We start from the raw sequence: 17,076 nt of genomic DNA, 5'->3' as shown, positions 1-17,076 counted from the left end.
CCGAGCTGAGAGCCAAAGCCAGAGAGAGAGTCTGGTCGCAGGCCACTGGCAGCACGTGATTTTACTTCCACGCTCCCCGTCGGGCGCTCAGACGTGGCGCGGCGAAACTGATATTCCTCAGTTTCCCAAAACAAACAATTTTACGCTGGAGTCATGCTTCGATCCGGCACGTACGCCACACGAGTCAGTACAAAAGTAAAGGATTTGAGACCTGCGAAAGAACTGTGGGAGAGAAAAGCGAGGATACTGCGAAGTAGTGGGGGTGAAATGCGAAAGCATTTTGAATTAACAATAAAATAGCCCCTGTAACCGGTTCCCCCTTTAGACGTATTTTCGAAGGCGGTCTCTGAAGAGAACTATGGGAACGTCAATTTCAAACTCGTGACGTCATCTCTGACTCCCAGTATAGCTCGATGCTTTACGAAGCGCAGCGTCGGCGTTAGGAGAACAATAGGTGCGCACACAATACGTTCCTGGATTATACTGTGGCACAAGGCCAATTCTTTGACGACTTACAGATCACATGACTGCAACGAGAGGTTTATGGTCTCTTAACAAGAGCTTTGACTATAATATGAATATGGTTAGAAAGGTAGAGTGACAAAAGTCCTATTCAATTTCCGTACAGGTGTTAATAATACAATTCATTCAAGACAACATGAAGTATCTTGCGGGAAATGTCGAAGCACTTGCGTACTCTTCCACCGTACCTTATTGGGTGTTGATGTAGGAAACAGCCGAAGTTGCAACATTCACTTTTCTTATTTAACTGGTAACTAATTTCGGGTTACCTGAACCCATTATCAAATCATTCTTTGAATGATGAATAGTATATGATGATGAATAGTATATTCCACAATAGCACGAAAACTATGTGAAGACTGTAGCCTACACAAGCGAATATCAAAGTTTTTCTACGAACACTGGCATGACAAACATACAAATGGGTTTGGGTAACTCGAAACAAGGCATCAATTAAATAAAAAACTGAATCTTGCAACTTTTGCTGTTTTCTACCTCAAACTGATTAACACAAGTTGCAGTCTCGTTATTAATCCAGCGTACTGGAAATCCATTATTGGGTTTTACTCGCTATGGAAGACAGGTAGACATAAAAAAATCACAGACTGATCTTATCCAGACAGAGGCGTGATGTGCGCATACCGTTTCTCCGTGAACCCAACTACGTTTTCGAATACAAACGCAATGTACCAGATCGTCAATTGAATTAACTCATCTCGTAAGACAAAATATAAAGCTATCAAATTCGCCGCATAAAATGATCTGGCAAACGCAGTATCCAAATAGAAATACTGCGGAAGAAAGTTTCACAAAACATTGCCATTGGGTAAGTATCAGGACACAACATTACTGTCTCACATACGATTATATATATAAACCTAATTCTGGAAGAGGGGTTACCTGTTCCTCAGCCCACATATTTTTCAGTTTCCTTTTCTGCTGACATCTACGTTTCGAGATACGTAGGGTATAGACAAAGATATAGGTATCTGCAGGGGCATCGCTAGAGTCTACTGAACCAGAAAAAACTGAAGAACACACGGATGTGAACCTCGGTTTGCAGCAAGGCTTCAGCGCTCTCCTACGCTTCCAACATCTTCGCTCGAACGGAATGCAAGTAGGCAAACCACTGTCACAGTCACACAATTGGTCGATCCACGAGATTACACTCAGCGAATCTCCCTTGAGTGCATGTTGACAGCATCTGAGTATCCTCTAGACAACACATCAGCAAAGAAATGAAGATTCAAAGGTAAGGAAAAAACAGTACTGTTCCGGCATAACATGAAGAGCCGGCACGTCGGCCAGGAACGATACAGCAGAGAAGGCCGTGAGACGACAGCCAATAGAACGCTGACTAGGACGACACCATGACAGCAGCGGCAGCTCTAGCTAGCCTCGGCCGCACTAGAAGAGCCATGGAGGTATAAGGAGGGGAGACGCCATGACGTCACAAACTTGAAGCCGACAGAAACCGAGCTCCGCCATTGCAGTTTGGTCAGAAGACTCGTTTCCGATTGTGCTACTGTCTAGAGCTGCTGAAGGTTTTTTCATTTTAAAATGCCGGTTTGCGTTGTTTACGGGTGTACTAACCGTTGGAATAGTGCTACCAAGTTAAAAGGAATCACGTTCCATGCGTAAGTGGCCCCGTTCGCAAAATATTGTCGTTTATATTCGTGAGATGTGCGGCCTTGTTTACGTTTTGTGAAACTGTTTTCTTCTTATTTTATTTCAGATTTCCGATCAATGAAGCTCGTAGGGCTCTGTGGATTCATATGCTTATTTTTCTTGACAAAGCACAAACGATGTTTGTATTTACAAATGAAATTTTGTATAAGTGTGTAAACGAGTAAGAAATATCATCCGGTATGTAAACTAGCATAGCTTTCGGGTTCTGCTTTCAGTTTACATCGACACAAATACAGTAAAAGGTGATTTGAGTTTGAAAAGAGCTTTGTACACTTATTTTTCATCATTCGAAGTTCGTATCCAAAAGAAACACTTAAGTTAACGAGACCAAATCAGTTGTATTGCTGGGGCAAAAACGCATTAAAAACAAAACGAAAACACCTGAAAAAGCTATTCTGACGTTGTGTTATGCATGTAAACATTGTAACACTCATCATCTGAAATTATTTCGCAGACATAACGTTAAATATGAAGAACATGCAATTCTAACAAGAGCTCTGTCACTGTTTTGACCAATCAAACATGGCGGCCCACCGGCTTCAAACAGACGTTTAGCAGACGCCATAGTGCCATCTCCCCTCCTTATACCTCCATGAGAAGAGCTCACTAGAACACCAGCCGTGACTTGTGATCTATATTAATTGCTTGCATAAAAATTGTATATATATCGAAGACCATTCATTATTTATACATCGTCAGTTGCTTGCGACACCTCTTTGCAAAAAGGCAAAGTTAAGTATTGTCAATTTACTTACTGTAAAAAAAACATTAATATGATTGCTTGAATTGTTGTCTTGCTATCCGACAAAACAGCTTCCTAGTCACCCTGTATTAGACGAGTGGGCAGATTCCACAAGTACTTATATCTGAACAATGCTTGTGTCCAAACAGGAAAGAGCACAGCCATTTCAGTGATTAATCTTTGGTGCAAGGGAAAGGAAGGAGATTTAATTGAAGGGGAAGGCAGAGAATTGTAGGGAAGCGTGGAAATCAAAGAAGAGGGTAGGGAATTGAAGCGTAGGAGAAGGAAGATCAGACGTTGCCATCAATCGACAACAATGTCATTAGAGACAGAGCACATGGTCCCATCAGGGTAGGAAATCGGCGTCTTCTTTTCGAAGGAACCAATGCCTGTATTTACATTAAGCGATTTAGGGAAAACACGGAAAACATAAAATCCGTATAGGGAGGCGCAGGTATAAACAGTCGCCTCTCCGAACGCGATTCCAGTGTCGCAATTGCTTAACCACTATTTCGGTCTTTCTGCAAGGAGTGTCATTGCAGCAAGATATGCAGAACAACTTCTGGTAGGTTTAGAATGTACGAAAGATAGGGATAGTAACGGTGCGGCTCTTCAGCCGCGTAATTCGTGAGTCACAGCAGTATTGTACAATTTGTCTTTTACTACTGTACTGATTAGTTCTAGTTATTGCACAGTGGTTGAGGTTCGAAATATCGTGGCTAGAGTGCACCTCGTTCCTTTTGACGATTCAACGTCGTCTTGTTTAGACACTTGTGCAGCAAGTCTGTGTGTATTTAATATGGCAAATCGAACATTTATGGGATGTAATCAAGAGGTCAGTTCGTGCACAAAATCCTACACCGGCAACACTTTCGCGATTATGTACGACCATAGTATTGCTCAGTATTTCTGCAGGGGCTTCCAACAATTTGTTGAGTCCACGCCACGTCGAGATGCTGCACTACGACAGGCAAAACGACGTCCGACATGACATTAAGAGGTATCTCATGACTCTTGTCACCTCAGTGTATGAGGGTCTGTGGGAGCTACCGGGTGACGCTGTTCTAAATTGCTGCTACGGGTGGCCGCGTCATAACGCTGTGTACCACTGCGGCAGGATACCATTCCGGTGTTCTCGCGGACGGCCGCAGAACTTTCTCGGGAGCAGGTCGACCGGCGTTTTCCGGGGCTGGTGGCCAACAAGACGAAGACGACAGCCGGCGAGCGTGAAAGTGGCTGGCCTCAGCGAGGGCGGGGCTGGAGAAACTGCACCTCGGCTGCCGCCGCCGCCACGCTGCAAGCCGATCTCGCCTCGTCTGTGTCGTAACTGGCCATCACACGCGCCAGTCGCCAAATCCAAGGCTGGTATTAACTGCTCAGTGCTTACGCTACAGTCCGTTCAGCTAGAGAAGATTCGCTACAGTTACAATGTGGGCATAGCGCGTATGCTTTTCCCGTCTAGCATGGCCAGTCCGACTTCAGCTTTTCAGTCAGTACTGACAGCAGTTCTTTTCTACTTCCCGGACGAAATCTGGCAACAGCTGTCTGGGATCTTCTAACGCCTTATGCAATACAGGCGCTACTGGATGTGGTACTTTGGTGTATTTCTCGGCCGAGAGTATTTCTCGGCCGAGAGGAACAAGCCGTTAGAGGCAGACAAATTTATAAATTTGAAACAAGATACGACTTGCCTTTTTTTATATGCAGAAAACACTGCAAGAAACAATATCACCAAGCTATAAAAACTTTTTTAGTACAGTTTTAGTCCGGAATGTGGAATCTTTTGGCAGCAAAAGTTGCCAACTGACGTGACAAAGTGCTTACACAGTACTCGTTCCATGATCTAGCTAATGCCTCTCCACCTGTGTACGCCACCTTTCCCTAGAGCACACTCAGACAGCGAAAGATTTCCAAAATTCTACTCCCTTTCCATGGACTCAAACACCGACTGCCAAAATAGGCAGTAGCCTGTTGTACGCTACACTCAGTCCTGGCGTTTTGAAACTGTGCAGTAGCCCACATAGGAAATACATACTATAGCACAGCAAGATCAATTGAATGTTTTGGGAAAAAATGAAAGAAAATGAAAACTGATTTATAAAGCAGACACGTTTTCTTTAAAAACATGTAACATTTGTGTTTCGGATTTTCCTTCGATGTGTTGCTTATGTTCGTCACAATCATTTAGGAGGAGGATTTGTCCCTTCGGAGTGCAGGAGTAAAAGCTTTTGAAAAACATCAACTAAAATTATTTTTGCGTTGTTCTGTTTCTGAAATAGATAAATTCGCCCTCACATCCCCTGTAATCATCATCATCAGCCTCAAAGGCCAAATGACCTAATACATCTTACTTCATTGTACGTAGCATAGTCTGTGAAATTACCAAAATTTGGAGGTACACGCAGCTTAAAAACTGAACACAATGTTTGAGTGATGTAGATATAGAGTACATTCACTACGGAGAAAAATAGTACGTACATTTATTGCCTCTAGAACATTGAATTTAGACAGAGGGATTATTTTTATAGGAGTTAAATACCTTTGTGAGAATTCAACAGCTCATCACCGACGTGTTGTCAAAAGAACAGCAACACAAATAAGTGTCAGCGAACTGATGTTTTGACGAAGGAAGGAGGATGCAGCCATTAATGAAACGCAAGAAATATTTTCATAGAAGGGCATCAATTGCTGTGACAGAAATCGAAATAAACTCTAGCATCAACATATGCAATTTCTCCATCATTATTCAATGGAAAACAAAATTACAGTAGCCGGCCGCGGTGGTCTAGCGGTTCTAGGCGCTCAGTCCGGAACCGCGCGACTGCTACGGTCGCAGGTTCGAATCCTGCCTCGGGCATGGCTGTATGTGATGTCCTTAGGTTAGTTAGGTTTAACTAGTTCTAAGTTCTAGGGGACTAATGACCTCAGAAGTTGAGTCCCATAGTGCTCAGAGCCATTTGAACCATTTTGAAAATTACAGTAGCTCATTGTTCGCGATAATATTTCTTCCTTTCTGAACACTTTTCCAGCACCTGCCACGAAGGTGGCACATACAATAATTTGAAACCGTTTATACATTCTGATGGTGTTTTGTTTACCACCGCATTTTTATCCTATCTTGCGCTGTTCTAGCTAGAACAAATTAAAAGCTGACAACTTCGAGATTGAATATCACCAAGTACTGATTTGAGACTATCATCATATTACATGTTCTGCTCGATCAGATATGAATATGGGAGCCCTTTTAAAATCTTGACCTGTCTCAAGGAACGATTTTGTGGAAATGTTAATTTATATTCAACGATGACACGTTTCCATTTTATCCACGCTACTCTGACATCCACAAAGGAAAAATTTTAAAAACCATAGCATGTAGAAGTAGTAAGATCGGAAAATGAGTAATAGCACTCGCTTGTAACTAACTGAACTAACATAGTGAACTCGCTGACACACAAAAAGCAAATGAAAGAGTTGGAAATTTCACATTTTAATCCAGAATCACTATTTCAATGCGCAAAATGCGAACTGTGCCTGTCAGTGCTCATCACTAAATCTCTCATTCCTAAGGCAGAATTATATCGTGAATGATTAAAAGCAATACAAAACGCGGATTCTCTAGTCGTTGACTGAACATCGTTGTGCCACTTTTGTTTTGTACACAAAACACAAATATTTATACTGCGATTCTTAGCAGTGAGGGACTGTAGCCATCGTCTGACAGGATATTCTTATGATTCTCTACCTCTGGCAAATCCGAACAACTTTTCACACTTTTCGACATTACGCGATGGGATCACTATTTCTACAAAATGACAATACATTCCACGCACTCTATATGTTTATGCTCTTCAGCGAAATAGAAAATATCAGTAAAATGGAACAGGAAAAAGGAAACATTCCACTGAAAGCAAATCTAAACCAGCTGAAAACAATACAGAAAAAGGACGCGGTTGCTTGTCCTGCTGGATGGGAACGTTGGTCTATTGACAGCAGCGCATAGAACTAGACGCCATCTTACCTGCAGCACGGAGAAGTCGACTTTGATGAGTCGCCTGGTGTTCTTGGCGTTGCCGTTCGCCACAGGCTCTTCCTTGTTTCCCTGTGGACTCTCCACAGGAATAACTGCGAACAGAAAAACGGACAAATCAAAAATGCTGCACAGACCTGCAATTTTAGAAGTTGTCTCTGCAAAAGCGACTTTAGTTAGCGTGTCAGCATTTCTGAGTTTATATTAATACAGTAATGTTTATTATTACGGAACAAACCTAACTTGTACAAGAATGTTAAGTGAGTTCTCATCTTACTGGATAACCGACTCTTCTAGCGCAGATATTATTCTGTGTGTTTTCATTGACACTGAATTATCGCGAAGGAGAGTGACTCACAGGTTTCAGGAGGAAGTCACAATGGACTTTACGAAGACATTACAAAACAATTTTGGACTCTACGGTAACTACGAAAGTTAAAAGAAACCAGAAAAGTGTTCTGTGAACTGGGTTACAGTAAAACGTTAGAGGAAAGCATCAACCCAGAAATGAATTTATTTACGCCTTATAAATTTTGAGCATGACGAAGCAAACAATAGTGCCATAAGATAGACATTTTCGTTTAAAATCAGCTTCATTAAAAGAAACTAAAAAAAATAACTTGGCCATAACACGAAGAAACACACTTCCAACAAAATTCGCACACTAAAGCTACAGGTGAGTCTGGCACTTGGGGCTAAATAATGTGGTACAAAACATTGGTGGACCATTTGCAGACGCCGCTGCTGTTTATCAGCAGGGACTATTTCGAGAGAGGAACTAACTGTCATTGGCTTTTACGCTGCTCGACACCAAAGTGAGCAAAAGACAGTTTCAATATGGTGGCAGCACAATATCTGCGATGGAACTGGCATCAGTTGGATACGCACCTCGCCGTAACTTTCGTAAAGTTACAAGGTGATCTGAAAGTGTGACCTTGACAATGTAGAGGCTACTGAACTCTCACAGTTTACAGATTTTGAAGAGCAGCGAAGAATCTGCCAATGAGATGGATACTTTGCTTGAAGATACCGGAAATGGCCAGAGACGGACACTACAATTAAATCTTGCACATCAACTAAAAAGCCACTAGTTACACTTTCTGAAATTGCCTATTAACGTAGGAAAATGGATCGCCCGCTGGAAAAAATGAAAACTTGTTGACAAACACGGTCGTCTTATACATTTCTCCCTGTTGCATCTTCAATTAGAAAATACGGTTAATTTAACTTCTGCACACGCTGGTGCTTTACGACGTACAGATGTAAAAGCCTTCCACCCCAAACTATGCAAGTAATTTTACAGTGGAAGTAGCTCCAAACTGGTAAATTCCAGACGCGAGTGTACAACCCTTCGTACTCCCACATGTATGCTTAACACTGGTACTTTCCGAGCTAGATTTCACAATGCGGCGTAATGAGTATTGTTCAAGGATCGTGCTTTATTTTGAGAAACAGAACGACTGTAATTATAAGCACAAAGCTGTCATTTCGCTGAACAAGGAAAGAAAAGCCGATAAGACGAAAGGAAACGGGTCTCCTGAAACGTTAAGTCTTCACAGTCGCGGCACGTTGTTTTTGTTGGCCTTATGAACAAGCTGTTACACTTCGTCTGTAAAGACATATTGGACTGCTTCGGACATTGTGGACTAAATTTTTTGTAGTAAGAAAGGCTACACGTAGAAGACAATAAAAAATTGGTAATCTCATTCTTATCGTTCACAACATCCACGAGTCCGTAGGCTGGGCGGTCCACGTTGATGCCATTTACAGGATGAAATTTATTTACACCGACAAACTCTAGGAGGCTTCACGGGATACCGAAACAAATACGAGCCCTAATGTAATATTTCCCTGCGAAAATTTTTTAAACCGGTAGAGGGAGTTTTCTCTGGATGAAATAAACTAAACTAACAAACTCTGGGAGGTTGCACGGAACAATGAAAAAGACTATCTAATGTGTTTTCCTATGATGACAAAAAGGAACACAAACAAGTTCTAACACTTTATTATCAAGAGACAAAAAAATTATATCACCACAATTACTTCAGTTATAGGAGAGGTTAAAATGGCTCCCCTGGCTTGTAAACAAATGTTACTCAAGTGGGTCATGTTCCGTTTAACACAGCCAAAAGACTGCAGAAGTGTCCTTAATTTCTATTGCTGCCACTATCCGACAACAACATCCTTTTCTGACAGAACAGGGGTTTTATAAGCAAGGTTGCACATCTCTCGTCACACGAAAAAGTACAGAGGGATGTACGTTTTCCCTCTTTTTGTTCACTTCTTTCGTGTTATGTTTCTGTGTGGTTCCCCATTACTTTTACACCCTTCTACTTGGACTGATGACACTGTAGTTTGGTCCCTTTATACGCCAAATCAACTAACCAATCAATCAACAAATCCACCCACTTCTCTCCGTTCAAGAATCGACGCACAGACGAGGGGAAGGTGCCGGCGCCCCGTCATTCTGGAAGCACATAGCGCCGTCTTGTAGCTAGTGACACGCCATCCAGCAACTCTGGCAAGAAAATTGTAATAATGTCTGTCATTCATTGGCCTAGGTAGGAGATATGGTCGAGTTTAACAGTCACCAACAATATCTGCCCACATAATCACGTAGAACCGCAATTGATGAGCGCGAGTAAACGTGACATGTGGATTAATCTCACTCAAAACAAGCGTACTGTGGATATTGAAGACCCTATTATGTCCGAACGTCGTTTCATGTGTAAACAGCACAGAAGACGAAAATGTAGTATGCATCTCACACTGTTTAACGCACCATTGCAAAAAGTGTGCTCTGAGGGGATAACCATCTGTTTCCAAGTTGTGGTCACGCTGTTAGTGAAATGGATTAACAATTTCTCATGAAGGACGTATCTTACGGTCGTATGATTCGTTCCCATGCTCTATGCAATTGCGTGAGTGCTCAGAGCGATTACGTCCTCAACATGATTAAAAAAAATTCACAGCTAAGTATGACATTAGAGAAAAATGTTTGGTGTCCTATGCGACCTCCCAGAATGTTGGTTTAAATAATTTTCTCCCTGTACACTCCGCAAGGCACCTTGTAGTGTGTGGTGGAGGGTATTTTGTTTATCATTGCCACTTATCTCCTTTGCTCTTCAAGTCGTCAACAGCTCGTAGGAAGAACGACTGTTGGGAAAGCACAAGGCGTAATGCTGCTGAGACAGTTCAGAAAGAAATGGAGACTGTAGCGGGTTCGTCTACCAGTATGCACGGGGACGTCAGCCCTCGTGCAGTCGCACGTCGCACCGGCATTCCATACACTACTGTTTGGTTGTTACTTAGGCGTTCCCTCCGATGCTATCCGTACAAAATCCATCGGCATCATGAACTGTTACCTGGCGATTTACTGAAGTGGAGGGCATTTGCGGTGTGGGCGTTTCAAAAGATTGCGGAAGATGACGATTGGTTGAGCAACGTGTTGTGGACCGACGAAGCTCATTTCACGCTCCGAGGGTCTGTCAACGCCCACAACTGCAGAATTTGGGCTACCGAAAATCCTAGAACTGTCGTGGAAACTCCATTGCACGACGAGAAAGTCACGGTATGGCTTGGATTTACCGCATCTACCGTTATCGGGCCTTTTTTCTTCGAGGAAATGCGTGATTCTGGTTTTGTAACTGTACAGTGACGGATGAGAGGTACGCCGATATGTTACAGAATCCCATCATCCCCAGCCTGGCTGATAAACAACTGCTGGAACGTACGATGTTTATGCAGGATGGCGCTCCACCCCATATTGCTAGACGTTTGAAAGATCTCTTGCGCGCATCGTTTGGTGATGATCGTGTGCTCAGCCGCCACTTTCGTCATGCTTGGCCTCCCAAGTCCCCAGACCTCTGTCCGTGCGATTATTGGCTTTGGGATTACCTGAAGTCACAAGTGTATCGTGATCGACCGACATCTCTAGGCAAGCTGAAAGACAACATCCGACGCCAATGCCTCACCATAACTCCGGACATGCTTTAGTGCTGTTCACAACATTATTCCTTGACTACAGCTATTGTTGAGGAATGATGGTGGACATATTGAGCATTTCCTGTAAAGATCATCATCTTTGCTTTGTCTTACTTTGTTATGCTGATTATTGCTATTCTGATCAGATGAAGCGCCATATGTCGGACATTTTTTGAACTTTTGTATTTTTTTTTGTTCTAATAAAACCCCATGTCATTCCAAGCATGTGTGTCAATTTGTACCTCTGTATCTACATTATTCCGTGATTTATTCAGTTTTCAAATTTATATTGACTTTTTGATCACCCGGTATATACTGCTAACGGATAGGGCAATGACTTGGTTAATAATAATCGTCGCGCCCAACAGTTGTGTATGTGGTGGCATTACCACGAGTCCTCAGTTATACCCGAAAGCTTGTGTACTTGCTCTCCGTTCTACCCTGGTGAAGCACTCTGACAAGTCGACTCTCCGAGCGTACGCAGACGGCGAACCCATAGACGACGTCATAGGAACAACTGGCGAGCTTAAGGCATGTATACGGTAGAGATGGGTAAACTCGTCGATTATTGGGAACTAGTTCACTGATGATCACTCTTTTTTGGGAACCGTTCATTTTTCCTCTTTCACCATTTGGGCATGGTACACGGTTCTTATGAAAAACTGAAAATTAGTAGCATAGATGACTGAAGATGGAAGGCCCAAAGAAGGGGCACTTGCCTGCCCCCTGGAGTACAGAGATTTTGTTCATTACAGAGTTCTCACGCACTTTAAGTAATTTTCATGATTCTGCAAAACCTCTCGTTTAGCCAACTGTAGCGCTATGTGGCTGATCGCAGTTAAATAATATAACGTTGAGCAAAAAAAGCCGACCCCGAGTACAGAATACTCGCAAATTACGCACGATTTGTTGACCGCTACGAGCAGAAAAGAGGAACATATAATAAGCTAATGAAAACAACTTCGAAACAACAGATGGCGATTGGTGGGCGACAATGAGCAGTCTAGTACTCGGGGCGATTTTTCGTTCGCCACCCTGTACCACTGAAATAATATTGTAGAAGTTATATTCTCTTTACAAAATGTGACACCAGGCAATCGATTATGGAATGCGGGCTTCATTCGGTTGCAAGTTGGTCTGCCTCCCACTACAATGAACATGCTGTTTTACCTTAGATAAAAAAAAAGGAAAATGGCCACTCGTGTGTAGCATGCCGACTTCCTTTCCATGTGTAATAACGAAAAAACTTTTCTTTTTATGTCTTCTGCTGTTTAGCGAAATAGTGAAGTAAGCTGATATGCCGTTTTGTTACCTGAAAAGATGTATTACATACCACGTAATTTTTATGTAATTTGCGTAATTCTAAAATACATTTTAATTGCCGGTCGTGGACGCTGAGTAGAATACGGAAAGAACCAGAAGTCCAGAGTTGAAGAAAGTTTTGAAACAGATCTAGAATGGGAGTGCTCAGCGAACGAAACCAACAAGAACAACAACAACAACAACAGCAGCAGCAACAACAGTTCAACATCGAACTTATTAGGAGCAGTCGGCAGTGGAACTGCGTCAAGTGGCAAGGCGAAGAAGTACGAGTCCGGCCGAAGGAGACCGAGACTGAGACAGACGGGAACGGGACCGAGGCGAACGAGGCCGGCCGACGTGCCGTTGCGAGGACGAGACCGACGGTTTCCCGTTCCCTGGAACTGTAAGGAGAAAGCCGCGACCTAAGTGAAGTATGAAAGATCGTTCCTTGGAATTCTTTCCTCGCTCCTTCCGTTCGTCTTGGTGAACCGTTCCTTTGGACCCGTTAGTTCGCGAACGGCCCATCTCTAGTATACGGACCTTATTCCCGATCTCTGCTACCTGTATCTCCGGCGCTACTGAGAGTGTATACGTAGTACGCGACGAAACGTTGGGCACGAAAGTATCCATTAGGTCACAGCATAATTCTTACAAGGGAACATCCCCATCGCACCCCCCTCGGATTTAGTTATAAGTTGGCACAGTGGATAGGCCTTGAAAAACTGAACACAGATTAATCGCGAAAACAGGAGGAAGTTGTGTGGAACTATGGAAAAAATAAGCAAAATATACAAACTGTGTAGTCGATGCGCAAGATAGGCAACATCGAGGATAGTGTAAACTAGGGAGCGCCGTGGTCGCGTGGTTAGCGTGAGCTGCTGCGGAACGAGAGGACCTTGGTTCAAGTCTTCCCTCGAGTGAGAAGTTTAATTTTTTATTTTCAGACAATCACCACCACACGTACTGTTTATCAACAAATGTAGCAAATAATCACACAAATGTTCGACAATCGTTCGATCCCTTAAGGAACTTTCCGATGCCTTACAGTTCGGAAAATATTCATTGACATTGTTATTGAAGTCGCGAGCTATATTTGCTGGATTCATATTGCCCACGGAATGCATCTGACGTATTTAATGCACTCTCGTCCAAAGTAGCGAACAGTCAACTGCCAGCCAGGGAGCCTCGTTAGCAGGAATACTCTCTTCCGTGCGCTGTAGTCAACTGACGTCATGTGTTTCGATGTTGGTTTAGGTGTAGCGTCATCATACTACGGCGCAGTTACCTCGCATCGGACGGACGGACAGACATAATAATTGTCTGAAAATAAAAAATTAAACTTTTCACTCGAGAGAAGACTTGAACCAAGGACCTCCCATTCCACAGCTGCTCGCGCTAAACACGCGACCACGGCGCTCCCGAGTTCACACTATCCTTGATGTTGCCTATCTTGCGCATGGACTGCCCAGTTTGTATATTTTGCTTATTTTTTTCATAGTTCCACACAACTTCATCCTGTTTTCTCGATTGATTTGTGTTCAGTTTTTCAAGGCCTATCCACTGTGCCAACATATAACTTAATCTGAGGGGAGTGCGATGGGGATGTTCCCTTGTCAGCAAATCGATGATTCCCAATAATTTTCTTTGGAAATGACCACTTGTCGGAAACTACTTGCCGACTGGTAAACACGCGTTACTCTCGTTTGAGGGCTTCAGGTGGGTGACAGCGCGTGTTCACGGCAGACCAGTGATGCGCGCTCCGCGCTCCAGCGAACTGCAGTTAATGTACTTCACGCCGTGACACGACACGACGCTCCACGCCGCGCGACGTCGCCGTCCTGCTTGCCTGCGGCGCGCTCGCCGGCCGCAGACGATAAGCGACGGCTGTCACCTGCCCACAAAGCCGTCTCCGTCCGAGCCGGACAAAGGGCTGAGGCGCTCCGGCTGTGACGCAGCTGTCACACGGGTAACGAGCGCGCTCTCCAAACCTTCCCTTCTCTTTCTTCGCGCCAGTGCTTTTCATATATTGTTATTATTACTATCATTATTATTGAATGTCTTTTATCCGGCCCTCATTAATTCCTATCTCCGTTTCATCTGCATCTTTTTATACTTTGTAGTAACTATATTGTCTTTCTTTGGCCTTTGTACCATATCTACAAGGATTCTGGTGTTAACCTGGATTTTGCATGTTAATCGTACAAGGTCGCTAGATATCCTTCCCTATCGCTACACCTGATGTGATGACGATTAGAAACAGCATATTGTAAGGAAAGACCACTTACACTACAAAAACGTATAAACCGAACCTTAACAAAAATACCTTTTTGTGATCTTCAGTCTGATCACTTGTTTGATGAAGCTCTCCACATTACTCCGTGCAAGCCTCTTCATCCCCGATTAATTACTGTAACCTATATTCTTTTGAACCTGATTATTGCATTCATCCCTTAGTCTCGCTCTACGATTTTTACACCCCCCTCCCACTTTCTTCCTATACTAAACGGACGATCCCTTTTATATCTTCGAGGATGTCCCTTCTTTTAGTCACGTTATGCCACAAATTTCTTCTCTTCCCTGTTCTGTAGAACACCTCTTCATTAGTTAGGCGATCTACCCATCTAATCCCCAGCATTCTTCTGTAGCACCGCGTTTCAAAAGCTTCTACTCTCCGCTTCCCTGAACTGTTTATCGTCCATGTCTCATTTCATACAATGCTAGATTCCAGACAAATGTCTTTAGAAAAGACGTCTTAACACTTAAATATATATTGGATGTCAACCAGTTTATCTTTTCAGAAATGCTTTTCGTGTCATTGCCCGTCTACATTTTATAACATTTCTACTTCGCCCATCATCAGTTATTTTACTGCTGAAGTAGAAAAATCATCTACCTGATTTTCGTGTGTCGTTTCCTAACCTGATTTAATTCGGCTACATCCATTACCTTTGTTTTGCTTTTCTTCATCTTACGTTCTCCTTTCAAAATGCTATCCATTCTGTTCAACTGCTATTCCAAGTCCTTTACTATCTGACAGAATTGTAATGTCATCGACGAACCTCGAAGTTACTGAATTTCAATTCGTTTTCCAAATTTTGCTTTACTGTCGTTCACTGCTTGTTCAGTGGACAGACTGAATAACATTAGGCGTAGGCTACAATTCTGTTTCACCCTCCTCCCAACCACTGCTTCCTTTTCATGCCCTTCGAACGCTTCTAACTGCCATCTGGTTTGTGCACCAGCTGTAAACGACTCTCGCTCCCTGTATTTTACTCCTGCCACCTTCAGAATCTCAAAGACTATATTCCAACCAATATGGTCGAAAACGTACACTGTACAATTTGTGTCGCGCAGCAGATGCTCTTTGATCTTTAGTAATAGTGAGTAAACTACGCTTTGCCGTCTGTCCTCGTAAAGATTCGACCCACTTGTGTCAGTAAATCAAACAACAAATTCGATTTTTTTTATGGTGTGCAGAAATGTAATTCCTCCGAATTTATTACAGGAAAACTCTTAAAGCTTTTTAAATAAAACTAATGTTGTTGAAGTTCTACATCTTTATTCTTCATACCTACATACACTACTGCACATTAAAATTGCTACACCACAAAGATGACTTGCTACAGGCGCGAAATTCAAGCGACATGAAGAAGATGCTGTGATATGCAAATGATCATCTTTTCTGAGCATTCGCACAAGGTTGGCGCCGGTGGCGACGCCTACAACATGGTGATATGAGGAAAGTTTCCAACCGATTTCCCATACACAAACAGCAGTTGACCGGCGTTGCCTGGTGAAACGTTGTTGTGATGCCTCGTGTAAGGAGGAGAAATGCGTACCATCACGTTTCCGACGTTCATAAAGGTCGGATTGTAGCCTATCGCGATTGCGGTTTATCGTATCCCGACATTGCTGCTCGCGTTGGTCGCGATCCAATGGCTGTTAGCAGAATATTGAATCGGTGGGTTCAGCAGAGTAATACGGAACGCCGTGCTGGATCTCAAAGGCCTCATATCACTAGCAGTCGAGATGACAGGCATCTTATCTACATGGATGTAACGGACCGTGCAGCCACGTCTCGATCCCTGAGTCAACAGATGGGGACGTTTGCAGCAGCACGGACTATCAGTTTGGAGACCATGGCTGCGGTTACCCTTGGCGCTGCATCACAGACAGGAGGGCCTGCGATGGTGTACTCAACGACGAACCTGGCTGCACGAATGGCAAAACGTCATTTTTTCCGAGGAATCCGGGTTCTGTTTACAGCATCATGATGGTCGCATCCGTGTTTGGCGACATCGCGGTGAACGCACATTGGAAGCGTGTATTCGTCGTCGCCATACTGGCGTATCACCCGGCGTGATGGTATGGGGTGCCATGGGTTACACGTCTCTGTCACCTCTTGTTCGCATTGACGGCACTTTGAACAGTAGACGTTACATTTCAGATGTGTCACGACCCGTGGCTCTACCCTTCATTCGATCCCTGCGAAACCCTACATTTCAGCAGGATAATGCACGACCGCATGTTGCAGGCCCTGTACTGACCTTTCTGGATACAGTAAATGTTCGACTGCCGCCCTGGCCAGCACATTCTCCAGATCTCTCACCAATTGAAATCGTCTGGTCAATAGTGGCCGAGCAACTGGCTCGTCACAGTACGCCAGTCACTACTCTTGATGAACTGTGGTATCGTGTTGAAGCTGCATGGGCAGCTGTACCTGTACACGCCATCCAAGCTCTGTTTGAACCAATGCCCAGGCGTATCAAGACCGTTATTACGGCCAGAGGTGGTTGTTTTGGGTAGTGAT

General features: G+C 43.5%; 1 protein-coding gene across 3 annotated transcripts in view; it reads right to left on the bottom strand.

Moving 5' to 3' along the window:
* Positions 1-17,076, bottom strand: part of LOC126259303 (protein spire) — an 853,493-nt gene that overhangs the window by 117,845 nt on the left and 718,572 nt on the right. For all 3 annotated transcript variants that reach the window (XM_049955972.1, XM_049955974.1, XM_049955973.1), the window contains one exon: positions 6,972-7,075. In XM_049955972.1, coding sequence (XP_049811929.1) covers positions 6,972-7,075 — 104 coding nt within the window. The remainder of the gene's footprint in view (positions 1-6,971; positions 7,076-17,076) is intronic.

This window comes from Schistocerca nitens, chromosome 5, assembly GCF_023898315.1.
Source record: "Schistocerca nitens isolate TAMUIC-IGC-003100 chromosome 5, iqSchNite1.1, whole genome shotgun sequence".
Taxonomy (NCBI): Eukaryota; Metazoa; Arthropoda; class Insecta; order Orthoptera; family Acrididae; genus Schistocerca; species Schistocerca nitens.
The sequence above is the reverse complement of the archived record's forward strand: the minus strand, read 5'-3'. Positions and strand labels throughout refer to the sequence as shown.